General features: G+C 39.9%; 1 protein-coding gene across 8 annotated transcripts in view; it reads left to right on the top strand.

The window, feature by feature from the left end:
• The window catches only part of KIF26B (kinesin family member 26B), a 293,782-nt gene that overhangs the window by 234,475 nt on the left and 45,005 nt on the right, over positions 1-14,302 (top strand). For all 8 annotated transcript variants that reach the window (XM_080586714.1, XM_080586713.1, XM_080586717.1 and 5 more), the window contains 2 exons: positions 1,250-1,433; positions 6,308-6,467. In XM_080586714.1, coding sequence (XP_080442840.1) covers positions 1,250-1,433; positions 6,308-6,467 — 344 coding nt within the window. The remainder of the gene's footprint in view (positions 1-1,249; positions 1,434-6,307; positions 6,468-14,302) is intronic.

Genomic DNA, 14,302 nt, shown 5'->3' with positions numbered 1-14,302 from the left:
CATATGTCATACTGTCTGTCATTGGGCCTTTCCAAGTGTGCACATTCTCTTGTTGCTTACATTAGTGAGATCCGTCCACAGACTGGTCTGCCTTCTGCTCGCTGGGTTAACTCCTTCTTGCCTCCCTTTCTCTTTCTAGAGAGAGCTTAGCATGCGGCTGTGTTACCCCATCCCGTGCCTAGCAATGGCATTATTCCTCCTTGGGCTGATTAATGATCACAAAGGGAAGGCAGGAGCACTGCCCTCCTTAGGGAGAACTTAACTTTTTGCTACATTACCCAGCAGGGAAGCAAATCCCGAGAATGGGAATTCCTCACTGTATTTAAGCCAGACAAAACAAGCCTATCCTATGGGCTGTGGGCCAGTTCTGCATACTGCCAAAACTAATGCCATCGGATTGTACAGTCACGTGTCCTTTCCACAGGCAGGCTAGTCTTAGGTGATATGAAACACACATGCATTCCTAACATTATGGTGGGTTAATAATATCTGCCCTCCTATGCTGTCTATCACTCTGGAGAGATAAGAGCAGGCTGGTGGTGGCAATTGAGGTCCAGCAAATACGAATGTATGCACACTACCTGTCTTGCTCCGGTTACTGGATTGCTCTATCTTGTGAGCAGGTGCCAAGGCTTGTGGTGTGAAGGGGTATGAAAGTGTCTTCCCCTCGGTGCCTCTCTCCACACACTTTGGGTCTGACCACAAGCTTCAGTCCTGTTATCACACAGATTTGGCTGTGGACTGCTCCCTTCTAACACTTTCTGAAGAATAACACGTGGGCCTGCCCCTGCCAGTCTTCACCAACTGTTGGGCTTGATGTGTTATCCACAATAGCTTATTTATCTTCTAACCGTCAGGAGGACACAGTGATTGCCAAAGCAGGAAAAAAACAGGCAGCAAAAATAACAAACTTTAATGAACGGCTTAAAATTCTGGAAAAGTAGAGGAACAAATGTGTGCATCTGTCCAGCCCGCAGGACAGATGTTAGGCTTATTTGTAACAACTGCCACCAGAGGTACCCCAAGCAGCGACCCTCAGAAATGGGGCCTGGGTTCAGTAGTGGGCTACCTGGAGGACATGGCAGTGTCCCTGCCAGTGCCAGGAGGTCTCATTCAACAGGGCGCTTCCTTCTCCCCAGTCCCATCAGAAGCCAGCGCATCCACAGTGTTCATTGACTGCAGTTGTTGTCTGATAGTGTTGACTCCTGTGGAAGTTTGTGGGTAACTTCTTCCCTGTGTCAACCCCCAGCTCCAGAACCAGAGCGAGCTCCGCGCCCCCACGGCAGAGAAGGCGGCCTTCTTCCTCGACGCCGCCATCGCCTCGCGGCGCAGCAGCCAGCGGGACTGCGACGAGGAGGATCACCGCAACTCCCACATGCTCTTCACTCTGCACATCTACCAGTACCGCATGGAGAAGAGCGGCAAGGGCGGAAGTAAGCTGCTCCCCCACTCCCTTCCCTTGCCGCTGGTGGCTTTGAATAAGCCTTTAAGCAGTGTTCTCTAGTGGTGAAAATTAGCAGTGGTCTCCGGTGGGGTGGGTCCATTTAGGCTGCTTACCGGTCTGGTGAAGGTCCAGCAAAGGCCATTAAAGGCCACGAGGGATTATTGCCATCAATTGTCAATTTAGCTGCTGCCTTTGTGGAGGTATTAACAGTTAGTGCTCAACACTGTGTGTCTGTCTGTGTTTAGATGCAAAAGTGCTCTTCAGGCTGGCTTTTAGTGTTATCTTTACTGATGGCTCCAGGGTTGAGATCATGGATGAAAATATTGTGGCGATGGGGATTCCCTGCCACCCTCATGTTGACTGTTCCAATCCAGCACTTCCATAGGGCAGGGTGTGTGGGAGCTGATTTTGCCAGTACATAACCTACAGCTTTCCTTGGAGGAGCACAAGGTTTTAGTTGCTGGCCCACCTGCATGTGTGCTTGTGGTTCTTTGTGTGAAGACTCCAGGCTGTAGGTTTGCTCTCTCTCTTTGCCGTAGGTATTTTCACTGACTTGTGTCTTTATTCCATTTCCTATTTGTAAATGAGGAAAAGGTGCTTCCAGTATCTGCTGTGTCTATTCACATATTCTATAATTTTCAAAGGTTTCTTTTGACTCTCACCATTTATATTTTTTATTATATTTATCTTTTCTTTCAAGTCTCCCAAACTGTTTATAGCTAGAGATATACTTTTTTTTTTTTTTTTTAGCAAATTCCAGTGATAAATGATTTGTATAATATAAGGAGCACCCCCACCCAAAAGACAAACTTTCCTATTTTTTTTTTTTAAATAATTTTTTACAGGGAAAAATTGTTTGTTTGAAAGACACCTGAGACCTCTGTTTTTTTTTTTTTTTTTTTTTTAAATTGGTGGATTAAGCAGTTCTGCAGATATAATACATATTTCAGTTCCTGGCACTGCATAGGTCATTTGTCATAAGGAGTAGATTGCAAGTAATGATGTGTAGTGGGTGAACACCACTGCAGCATTAATGTCTGATGTTTGAATGCAGAAAATTTACATTTACTGTACTTATAATGTGAGAGAGAAAACCAGAAAGTTGTTCTAAATGGAAATGCAGTTTGCATGTGTTTAAGTAATAACCCCAGCGGAATTGGCAGGCAGAAAACTCAATTAACTAAAGGTTTATTAATTAACCACCCTGCGGTGGAAAGGAAGACTGTGAATGCTCAAATGGACTGGTGCATAGGAATAAAGATGGCTGACTTTGAGGGAATTATTATTACAGTTATTTAATACTCCCTGTTTTTTACTACAGGCAAGTACATGTACACACAATCCTTTTCTACTATTTTCAAATGCAATTAATAAAAGAGAAAAAAAATATTTTCCTGTGGCTATAATGATTCACTTTAAAAAACGAAGATGACACGATCCTGTAAGATTATAATATGGCATGCTTTCCCAACTGCCTGTAGTTATATTTTCATCTCTTGGCCATACCACCTCCTGTCTTCAAGTTCCCATATCTGAGTGGCCTCTTGAGCTGGGCAGGGTCAGATCTGGCTGATAATTGAATGAGGGGGGAATTCCAGCTGCTCAGAAAAGGCACCTAGTGATTATCAGTGTCTCCTTCTGTGATGAAGGACTTCTCAGAAAACAACGTGCAGACAGTAGAGATACATAGATTCCAGTAACAGGATTAAAAAAGGCTCGGAAAAAAAAGGAAAAGAAAAAAAAAAAAGAAACCTGCCTTCTAAAGGATGAAATTAAAGGGATGGCTAATGCATGATTTTGGTAAAAAATGACAGTTAGAGTAATGCATCAGTACTGTACTTACCTCCTGGTTAGATTCATTACCAGGAATGTCATGAAGCGGGCTTAGTACCACTGAAAGAAATGGAATTGTGGCAGAACTGGCACCGTCATTTTTCAGCTGTCAGCTCTGCAAAGTCTCTGTGGCCATTGACAAAAACAAGTGCTAAGATGTTCCAATTCTCTTCTTCTCTCTATAGCTGCCAGGTACATTAGTGGAGAACTTGCCTAACAAATAATTTCATTTTCAGGTCAAGCAAGTGGATCTGCCGTCCTGAAACACGTCCTATTTTGACTTGTAAATTAAATAAGAATGAAAGATCCAGTCCTTTCTCTTGTTCTGGATTTCCTCAATCTGTATAATAGGACTATATGTGCAAACAATATGACTGAAGTTTGAAAGGCAGCGATTGTCTTCATTTTGTTTTGTTTCCCCAGTGTCCGGTAATCCTAGCAACAGAAATATTTATTATATATAATCCAGTACAGTCACCTGCAGTCATTTTTGGTAGCAACTAAACATATTTCCTTGTTTTTCTAAGCAAAATCATCGGGGAGTACTCACAAAGGATAACTTCAGCCTTCTGAGGGTAGCAATCTTAGAGGATTTAGGGGATCCTAAGTCTAAGAGTTTAAGGACAATTAGAGGGCAAGGTTCAGAGGCAGTGAAGGTGCAGCTGCCTGCATGGTTCTCCAGGGGAGCCTGACTTTTTGCACTGAGCTCAGGCATTTGTAGCGTGCGTGGATACTTCCCTGTGAACACCTCAGAGAACACGGTGTTGAAGCATCCATGGACGTTTAATGGGTTGTAGTGTAATCTGGGGAACGTTACAGTATTTTGAATGTCTGGCTACTACTATTAATTTTAATCAGACATTTATTCTTCACTTCTTTTTCATCATATTCAACATGACTTAGCCGATATTGCACTATAATTTGATATGTGGAAGTCTTCTTGCCAAATACCTAATGTAGCTGAAGAGCTAACAAGACCTAAAAAAAAAAAGCAGCAGTTACTGTATTTTGATAATTGTTTCGAGAGATACTGGCTACATTATTGGAATATTATTGTCAAATTCCATAGCATAAACCACTTTCACAGAAATATTCATCTTTCTTCTTTTTTCTTTTTTTTTCTTTTTTCTTTTTTTCTTTCTCTTTTTCCTTCTATTTTCTCTCTTTAATTTGCTCTTTTCCTTTCTTACTTGTCTTCTCTGTTATTTCGTTCTCTTTTTTCTCCTCTTCATTTTTCTCCTTTTTTCTAATTTATTTCCACTTCTTCTTTGTTCCTTTTTCTTTTTTTCTTCTTTTATCATAAAAATCTATTTCTAGTTGTTTATTTTAATTAGCTATAACCTACAACTGAATCAGAATTTTAGCATTGTATATAATGCATTGTCATGGTTTCTACAGAAAGGCTTTGTATTTTTAGAGTTTTGTGTCATGCAAGATAACAGGTAGTAGCAATAAGCAGTGAGCCTTGTGCTTTGCAGTGCTTGCAAAATGAAATCTCCCTCCTTATTTTTTGAATGTAGGTTAACATCTTTTAAGTTACATATGCCTTTAGTATGCTGATGTTTCATACGCCTTTAGTAGCTGTATGATTTATATATTTAGATATGTATTTCATACTAAACTTTCTCTAAGTAAATCTGCAAAATGATATGATCATGTATCACCTTTTAGTCAACACGCAGCGTTTTACAAGTTTCTTCTTCACATATCTATGTGCACTTATTTCCTTCTGTGGATTTTCTTCTACCTCCTGTGGCGCCTACATGCCATGGTACCACAGCTACTCAATGCAGGATCATTGAAAAATGTGTTTGTGGTTGTTAAGGCATTTCCAAAGCAATGAAATGGATCTGGAAACTTCTTTTCTAAGATCTCCATCATATAGTTGCTCCCATCGCCATCTTTTCTTGTGAGCAGGTCTCCCCCAATTGTAATATATATAAATATTTTTGATTAGATGCGTGAGTTAGGGTGCTATGTAGAAATGGATGTGAATTTAGTTGCACAGAGGTAAACTCAGAAGTGAAAGTATTTCTACTTCTGTTTATGTTCATATCCTCAAAGAGTGCTAACTTTTGAGTTATGATGCTATAACAAAACTGTCTTTTCCTTCAGTTGCTTCTAAACTAACTCTTGAGAATAGGGAGGACTGGTCAAAGATCAGATGTAAAACAACAACAACAACAAAATACAAAAAAGGAAAAAGAAAGCAGCTAGGAAATTGTCTTCAGAAAATAGAAAATTAGAAGCACTTCTGTTAATTCTATGAAGTCCCCACCCCTGGGTTCATAAAGGAAACATAGATTTTTCATAAGAGCAAATATCTGTTAATCTTGGTATTTCAAAGGTAACATCCTTCACTTTCAGTGTAGTTGTGTTGATACAGAGTAAACATGACAGAAAACAGGCACCCACTGCCAGTTTTACAGAAACCATTTTCAGAACAGAACAGCTTTCTAACAATCCACTACCCACAGCATGGAAAACCTTTTCTTAGCCCAAATGATAATGTAAAAATATGTAAACTTAAAGCAAAGCTGAATATCCCATTGATGCTTTGGTTCCTATGGACCTTCAGTATCCAAGATGGGAAAGATAAGAGAAAAACTGAAGCTATCACAAAACCACTGCTCACCAAACAGCAATTGTCAACGTGTAGTTTTCCAGGCAGAGAAACAGAAATCTCAGAGAGAGAAACAGAGCCAACTAAGGTATAGGCTAAAGGAGCTATATTAAAAAATAATAATAAAAAAAGCACATTCTGCCTGCCTGCCACAGAGTTAAACTTGCAGGAGCGGATGAGTAGTGAAAACCTCAGCAATTTGTAAGCAAGCCAGTAGCGGACAGAAACGTATAGCAATACAGGCTGAAAGTGAACTTGCAGGATCCCTACAGTTTGCTGCTGATACCACGAATTAAGAGAGGTTTCTGGATTGTTTCCTCTTCACAAGTCGTAGCTAGTCTTTAGCTTTCTTGGGAAACTGCTTTTGGAGGCACATGCTAACCATTTGCTTTCTTTGTTTATGGCAGTGTCTGGAGGTCGTAGCCGCTTGCACCTTATTGACCTGGGGAGCTGTGTGAAAGTGCTCAGCAAAAACCGCGAAGGAAGCTCTGGCCTCTGTCTCTCGTTGTCAGCACTGGGCAATGTCATCCTTGCCCTTGTCAATGGAAGCAAACACATCCCGTACAAGTAAGTGATATTGTTACACCTAGTATACATCTATGTTACACCTAATGAGAGGATGCTTGCAGGCAGTTTACTTGTCTCACAGCAGACTTGTGGTAAGCTGGGAGAGAGACTCCTGGGGTCAGTGCAGTCCTCTTGAGGTAGTCTGCAAAACCTCCCTGAAGTTCAGTGAACCCTAATCTAGCGGTATATCTGGTAGCTACACTGTATTTCATGTTCAGGTTACAAAGGAAGAAGCCTGAAGATAGAGGACCTAGTTGCCTTAAAGATCTTAAGGATGAAAGTTCAACACATGAGGATTTTGTTTTCTAGGATTATTCGAAGATTTTTTAATCCTTTAAAGCTTCAGAGATCCAGTTTTGTATTTGCTCCATGGAGGCAAAAGTTGCTCTCATAAAGGAGATAAATCATTATTGAGAAAAATGTTTTACTGTTCATTATGCACATTTTTGTTTCTCAAACGTATCTGTCACAATGTACATGAATCTTTGCCATGGGATTATTTCTGTGATGCAAGGTTACTTTGCATTTTATTTTTGTGTGGTTTGAATCTCTGTCAGCCTTTCACTTGCAAAAAAAGAAGTAGACCCTGTTTGTCACACTAGACAAGTGGCCTTTGCTACTGCAGGTGCCTTCTGGGAAATTAGAGGAAATGCTCACCTAGTAGGTATGTTTTGTACTCATTTCTCTTCATTGTTGTCTCAGCCCATTCGTCATGTATACAGGTCTGAAAGCAAGTTTGGACTCATTACCCAACCCAGACAGTCATACAACTTTTATTTTAGAGAGTTTTCTGATTTTGTGGAAGGTATTGCTTTTCTCTAGCCTAAATCCTAGGAGTAGCAACCAGCCTCATAGGAATAGTTTACGTAGCATCTTGTAATCAAACTGCTACTGAATGTAACCATCTGTGGAAGATGTGTATATCAGATCTGGAGTTGGGAACAGTAGGGTGACATGAAAATGAACTAAGAAAGTCATTCACAGAGTATGTTTGAGTCCATAAATTCTACCTGTTTTACCATTTTGAAGACTATAAATACCATGTTTCTCAAGTTAATTTAAGAATATAAGATATTGATAAGTTTTACTTCTTTGGTTTTGTCTTCATTTTAGAAAATAAAGATGAAATGGGTTTTTGGTTTTAATTTTATTTTTCTTTAAACATTTATTTACCAAAATTGCTTGGCATTCAGGGCTTGAAGCGTGCTCTTCAGAAATATTCCTGTTCCTGGAATTCAGTCAGACTGGAATTCAGTTAAGGGCCAACCAAATTTGTACACATAAATATTCATGAAATGTTCTGTGGCTCGATCACCTGGTTGTAGTGTGGAAATGGCTTAAACACTGCTTCACTAAATGCAGCTCAGTCTATGCTTATCAAAAAAAATCTGTCCTTCTTCCTTTCAGTTTTTATGGAAGGGAAGAGAAGGCAGACTGTAGAAATAGAAAAATGATGTTAATGATGCTCCCTAGGCTAGAACTGAACACACAAAGCATAGTTACCACATACAACAGCTGTTTTTCCTGGCAGTGCCCGACTGTGAGAAAAGCATTACCAAACATGTCTCCCACTTGCTGCACTAGCAATCCCTTTCTGTAGCAGTTCCCAGCTATTGCACTTCTGAGCTTCCACAGCCAGTGGTGCCAGCACACTTGCTCGTCAATGTCTCCGTACTGCTGTAAGAATATAAAAGCTCTCTTCAGGCCAGCATCTCCTCTTGTATCTGCTCCTATAAGAACAGAAGCACAGTAATACAGCAGTGGTTTGTTGTCTGGAAATCAGAGGCAATGTCACTGTCTCCAAAGAGGATTTTTAAAATGAAATTTGCTAAACATGCTGGTATATTTTGGAGCAACTTCTGTCCACTTCTTGCTGAGAAGAGTGCAGAATGTGTTTTTTCCCAAGGGTGATCTATTCATGAGTGGTGGCTGTGGAAGCATACTGTTGCTCAACGATCTGGCAGTGCAGGTGTGTGCAGCCCCTAGGTGGAGGAGAGAGGAAGGAGGTGTGTGTGTGTGCTGCATTGTAGAAGAGGCTGTGCATCCCATAGACTGTTGTGATATGTGTTCAGTAGCACCTCTTATTTGCAGCAACGGCTAGCCTATCTAGCTGAGATCATATCCCTTTGTTTAGGGTTATTCTCTTTCATTGTTAAGGATAAAATTAAAACTTTGTTGACTGCCATTTGTGAGTGGTACTGAAGGAAAACAAGGGAAATTTTTCCTTTATGCGATAGCACTGTGCATTGTGTGTGTGGTCTCAACAAATTTCCACATAGCAACAGACAAAATGGAGCATCTTTTCTGTGCCCGAGCTATTAAACAGCCATTAGGTAGTTGGTGGCAGCCTGTCGGTAGGCACTGTATGGCTTCCTGGGAGCCCTGAAATAGTGTCTGAGAACAACACATAAAGGTTTTCTCTTACTGCAGAAATGTTTTCTGAACTTCGAGAAGCTGCAGTCTCTTAAACTCCACCTAGTGCTGTATTCAGCCTTGTCTCTACAGGTAGCAGTTGTAGGGAAAAGCTTGCTCAGATTCATTGTTGGTATAGGCAGATATTACTCCATTGTCTTCAGCAGGCTGTGTGTTTGTGCCAAGATGAATTTGCCTCTTTGTCTGCAGTCTCCATGAAACACGCTGGTGTTCAGCACATTTTACATTTTTTTCTTAACCCATAAGGCTAGAAAGCCTTGGAAGCCAGTAACTTGGAATTTTTCTCCATTGGGAAAAGAGTTTGGGAACAGTAACACAGATTGACATTATCTTCAGCATGAGCTTGTCTATTAGAGCTGTAAGAAAGTAATATAGAAATTCTCAGACATCAAAAAATACAGGTTAGGATCTTGTCCTGCAATCGAGTTAAATTCCACTTGGGTCTGAAGAATGGGCAAGAATCTCTATAATGGGCAACCACATGCAGCTAATAAGTGACTATGCCATGATTTAAAGGAGCTTGTATCTTTCATTAAAGTGCTTATAATCTCTCTCTAATATATCAGTGGGTTATCTCTTTGTCATTATTAATGTCCAGACCAATTTTGAACATTTTTAAGCACATCACTCTGTCATGGTACGATATGAACCAGTGAGTTCTTCTAGCTCAATATGTGTCATATAAAAATAGAATTATTTATTTGAATTAAATATGTTGCCATTTCATGTCACCATTTTCTATTGCTCTTGAGTTAGGAGCAAATCCCTCAGAAGACTGGGCAAGAATGATTTCCTCCACAGGAATGTCAAACATCTTCATGAAAATTGGAAAGGGGCACTTGCTAGCCAAGAAGAGCAAGGAACTCAACTCCAGCCTTGACCAAGTTTGACAGCTCTGCTATAGGAGGAGGATTTTGCTAAGCTGCAGCAATTATTAGAGCTGTTTTATTTTCTTAAAAGCGTTTCAGCTTTACATTAGTGCTGCATTTTCTGCATCTGATTTCTATGAGGAATGTGTTTTAAACCCTCAGATGAATACCCATTTGCACAAACTCCAGATACTGGTTTATATAGCTCACTATTCAAAAATTACTCCAGTTGCTAGGCAACAGTAGTGGCGATAATTCATGGTAATGCTGTTTAGGAAATAATCATTTTTATACATTTTAATGGCTGTGAGAATGTAAGAAAACTGTTTAGAAAAGTGCAAGGCTGTATGAATTTCTTTTTCAGAAATTGTTGCTTGTTTTATCTAATAGGCTTTTCTCTTAATGTGCTATCCCAATGTGTTTGTGTTTCTGGAGGCATCCTGGATTTTGAACTAGATGCTCATGCTTATCCAGAGGTGGAGTCTTGTTCATAAGACAGATGGGTGTGAGTTGAAAGCATGAATGTTGTTCTCTGAACTTCTGCTTCTCTCTCAGATGTTTGCAGATTGTCCCATATATTACATGCTGGTATTGTGTGTTCTTTTTTTTTTCTTTTTCTTTTTTTTTTGGTAGAAAATAAAAGATACTAAGTGTTTGGTATAAGGTTATACGAGAGCCAAAGCCACCATGTTTTAAGATCTAATATGGTGCTTAAACCTTAGGCTAAAACTTTCTTTCTTTCTGCATGACCTTTGGAAAATCATCTATTTATGTATATATTCACATTTATAAAACTGAGCTAGAAAAAAATCAAGCAGGACTTTGTAAAGGGCATTCAGACTTGGCAGAAAGCATGACTTACATTGTAAGTGTTGCTAGGACTCTGTTACCTTTATTTCAGAGCTAAAGGCTCACACAGATTGTTCTAATGGGATGGAAAATCTGGCTTTATGCTTTTCCCAAGGGTAGACTATTACTGCTTTTAAGTGAAAAGGAGAAAAGGGAAAGTGATGTATTATGGTATTGCAGTATAAAAGATGAGCTGAAAGAGTATGCTTTATGTCAGGTATTTCCTTAAATTGCTAGTTGATTATTGGGGTTAAAACAAAAATGAGGTTTGGATGAATCCAGTAATTCAGATTCTCTTCTTGGTTAAATGGGTGTATCTGTCTGCAGTTTTTTCATCTGTGTGAGGAATTGCATGAGAAAAGAATGAGGATATCTTTTGTTTATGCATCTTGTCTTTGCATTTATAGCACAAGTTAGAATATTTTTCTCAGATGAAACGTTGGTGAAAACTTTTCAGGAAGAGATAAGGAAAGCTAAAAACCACTTCACAATAAATTTAAACAAAACTGAACACAGCACCTGGAATTAACTGATCAATAGCACAGATGCTGTACTTTTCAAACACTACCTGTATCTCTGCCATTGCTTCATCTGTTATACTTAAAAAAAAAAAAAAAAAAAGATGGACTGGGGGCTCTTACACAGATGCCAGCTTGGGAGAAAGTGCATGTGTAAGAATAGACCAAGAGTTTAACTGATGTGAAGACAACATGATGGAAAGAGAGGCCATGATGGCAAATAAACTACAGTAGTGGTAATTTTCCTACACTCTCTTTCATCCCTGCATAAATCAGGAATACCTCCATTGTCATCAGTGGAATTGCAGCACTATAAAAATGGTACTGGCACAGAATCAGACACGGTATGTTTTTTTACAGCAATGAAAGACTCTGACAGGGCTTCCCGTATGCCTGCTACTAAGCATATAGTAGCATGATCGGTCTGACTCTGGGATTATCCTCATTGGTAGTTGCTCCTACTAACGCTCAGAAGGTGGAACATCACAAGGGATGGTTCTGCTAGTGCTGTCCTGGGAGGGTTTCTCTGCAGAGCAATTTGAACAGCTGCTGAGGAGAGAATTGGCAGTAACACCCAATCAATGAAAGAGTATTCTATGTAAGGAAAATGGTACGCTGCTTGGTGGAGTTCTTGTTTCCAGGAAGACTCCTGTACAATAACTAGTATGAGTACTGGAGATTTTATCCTTAGCTACATGTTTGTACTAAGTCTTAGTTTAGTGGGATTCATACAATTGAGTCTGCTTGGTAAGTGTAAGAAGTTAATGCCAAAATTGAACTATATGCTCAATGGGGAATCTGTTTATTGGTGACTTCACTCAAGTCTAAACCTAAAATCACATTATTATTATTTTTTGAGTGATTCCAGTTACTTATGCTTTCCACTGCTGCATTCCTATTTTCTGTTGCTTGCTTTTGCTTCTCCTCAATGAGAACATGGTGCAAAAGCCACAGAAAGCCTCAGAAAATAAAATCTTGTGCAGCCTTTGGAATCTGCAATCTTTCTGTGTTAATTTAATACTTAATATATTAGAAGTGGGTGAAGAACTGTTTTGCTGGTTTGCTTCTATAAATGTGAGAGCAGATAAATGGGGAATAGAAAGGGAAAATGAGGACATGAGTGACAGCTGAAACAGAGCCCCAGGACTGGGAAATGGTCCAAAATGAATGGGAGAGCTCCAAGAGAGACTGGGAGATAAGGCATAGAGGAGGCAACAATCCACAGAGAACTGGGAAGCAAAGGAGAAAATGAAATGAGCCCATTCAAATAAAGGAATAAGCCTAAGAAATACCCCCAAGTGATCCCGTTGTAGGAGAGCTGTCAATTGAGATTTATTTGAATGTGAAATATTTCCTAATTAGCTATCAAAACTGTGAGCTGCTCAGGAACAAAGGAAGTTTTCCATGACGTTGGCAGCCAGGTCGCACGGGCCAGAGCCTTGGCTAGCAGGCACTTAAGCCCCTGGAGCTTTGCCATATTATACCAGCTGAGGACCTGGCCTTAGGTGCACACTCTTTGACACTCGCCAGAGTGCTCTGGCAACTTGGAAGAGCGATGCAGTTGCTAGCAAGAGGTGAGCACAGAAACACTGTCAGCACGGATATAATGAGGATTTGGAGCATCTGGCAATTACTTTCACCTTTGGGGGTTTTCTGTAGCTGACACTTTTACTAGGTTGAATATCTGTCAATTTTCTTCTTTATTCCAGGGAACTATAGATGGAATCAGGGATGCACAGTCTGTGAATTAGGAAAACTTTTTACATTTTATTAGAGTAATTTAATCTGCAACTTAGGAGCAGGAGGGTAACAGATTTTGCATGCTCCAGCAATCACTGTTGTAGTGTTCATCAGCAATGCAGTTTATTGTAGGATGGTTTGTACAGCTGATAGTGCAGATTTGAGCTTTTTTATTTATTTATTTATTTATTTATTACAGTAGTGTGTTTCATCACGAAGTTAGTTAGAGGTAGTAGACAAAATCCTCAAGGAAAGGTTCAGTGGAGCACAAAGCCACAGCATGCCATTCCCCAGCTTTGGGTTTTCAGTTCAGTTGTGCCAGACTGGCAGCACATTAATTATTGGAGCAAGGGTGTCTGCATGTGTGTGGGGAGGATGCAGGTGAGTGTGTTGCTTTCACTGAGCCCGATCCCATTACCCCAGTTTTACAGCAGACCTCAGCTGACGTGGCTCCACTCTGCACAGATGTTCACGTGGGAAGAATCAGTCCTCGTGAGCTAGCTCTTCTAATGCTCTTTCAGCCACTCAATGAATTACTTCTTTACAGATACTGTAATAAGCAAATAATGATGGACTGCAAAATGAAATGAGAAGGGAAGTGCTTTTGGTTTATAGGAAGATTTAATAGCAATTACTAATTGCATTTAAATAGCCATTCCTATCATCAGCAGATAGCTGTATCAGGGAAGGACACCACATTGGTCCAGGGCCAGCACAGCCACGACTGGTAATGAACAAGCAATCCGGTAGCATGCAGTTATTGTTGAATTATAACTTGACTGGGACCCAAACAGGCAGTTGTGGTGATTTCATGTACAAATGAATCTATACTTAATTCATTAAAATGCCATTTTGAACCTTAATATTGCTTCAGTAAGGGTATCCAGCAGTTTATTCCCACCTGTTCCATGACTAGTTCAGGCTCAATTGAACACTAATACATTTTCTCCCATGGAAACGTGGTGGTAATTCATTTCATGTATAATTGAACAATTTTTAAATAGTCATATTCTTGGAATAATGAGATCTTTTGCAATGCAGCAAATTATCAAAAAGCGTGTGGTAATTTTTATTAGCCTTAGTTCACATTTTTGGTTATATCCAGTTCCTTGAACAGTTACGTGCAAATATTATCTGTGAAGCTAACTTTCATTTCCCTGATGATCCTTCTTTCCCTACACAAAACTGGTGTGACTTGGGGCAAGAAAGCACACACATGCCACTGCAGACTACCAAAGAAAATTGCTTTTCTTTGCATAGTACCAGATCCTACAATACCTCGTTCAGATTTGAGCACCTCATTGCTAAGATGTTACAGGCTGCAGAGAATTTAAAAGAGAAGCAAGAGGAATTGTGAAAGGTCTGAGGTGAGAGGGTTGCTTACTGGAAGAACACCATAACAGAAATGAAGCTTCATAGCTTGCAA

This window comes from Anser brachyrhynchus, assembly GCF_964034855.1.
Source record: "Anser brachyrhynchus genome assembly, chromosome: 3".
NCBI lineage: Eukaryota > Metazoa > Chordata > Aves > Anseriformes > Anatidae > Anser > Anser brachyrhynchus.
Note: the sequence above shows the minus strand (reverse complement) of the source record. Positions and strands in the feature narration are given on the sequence as shown.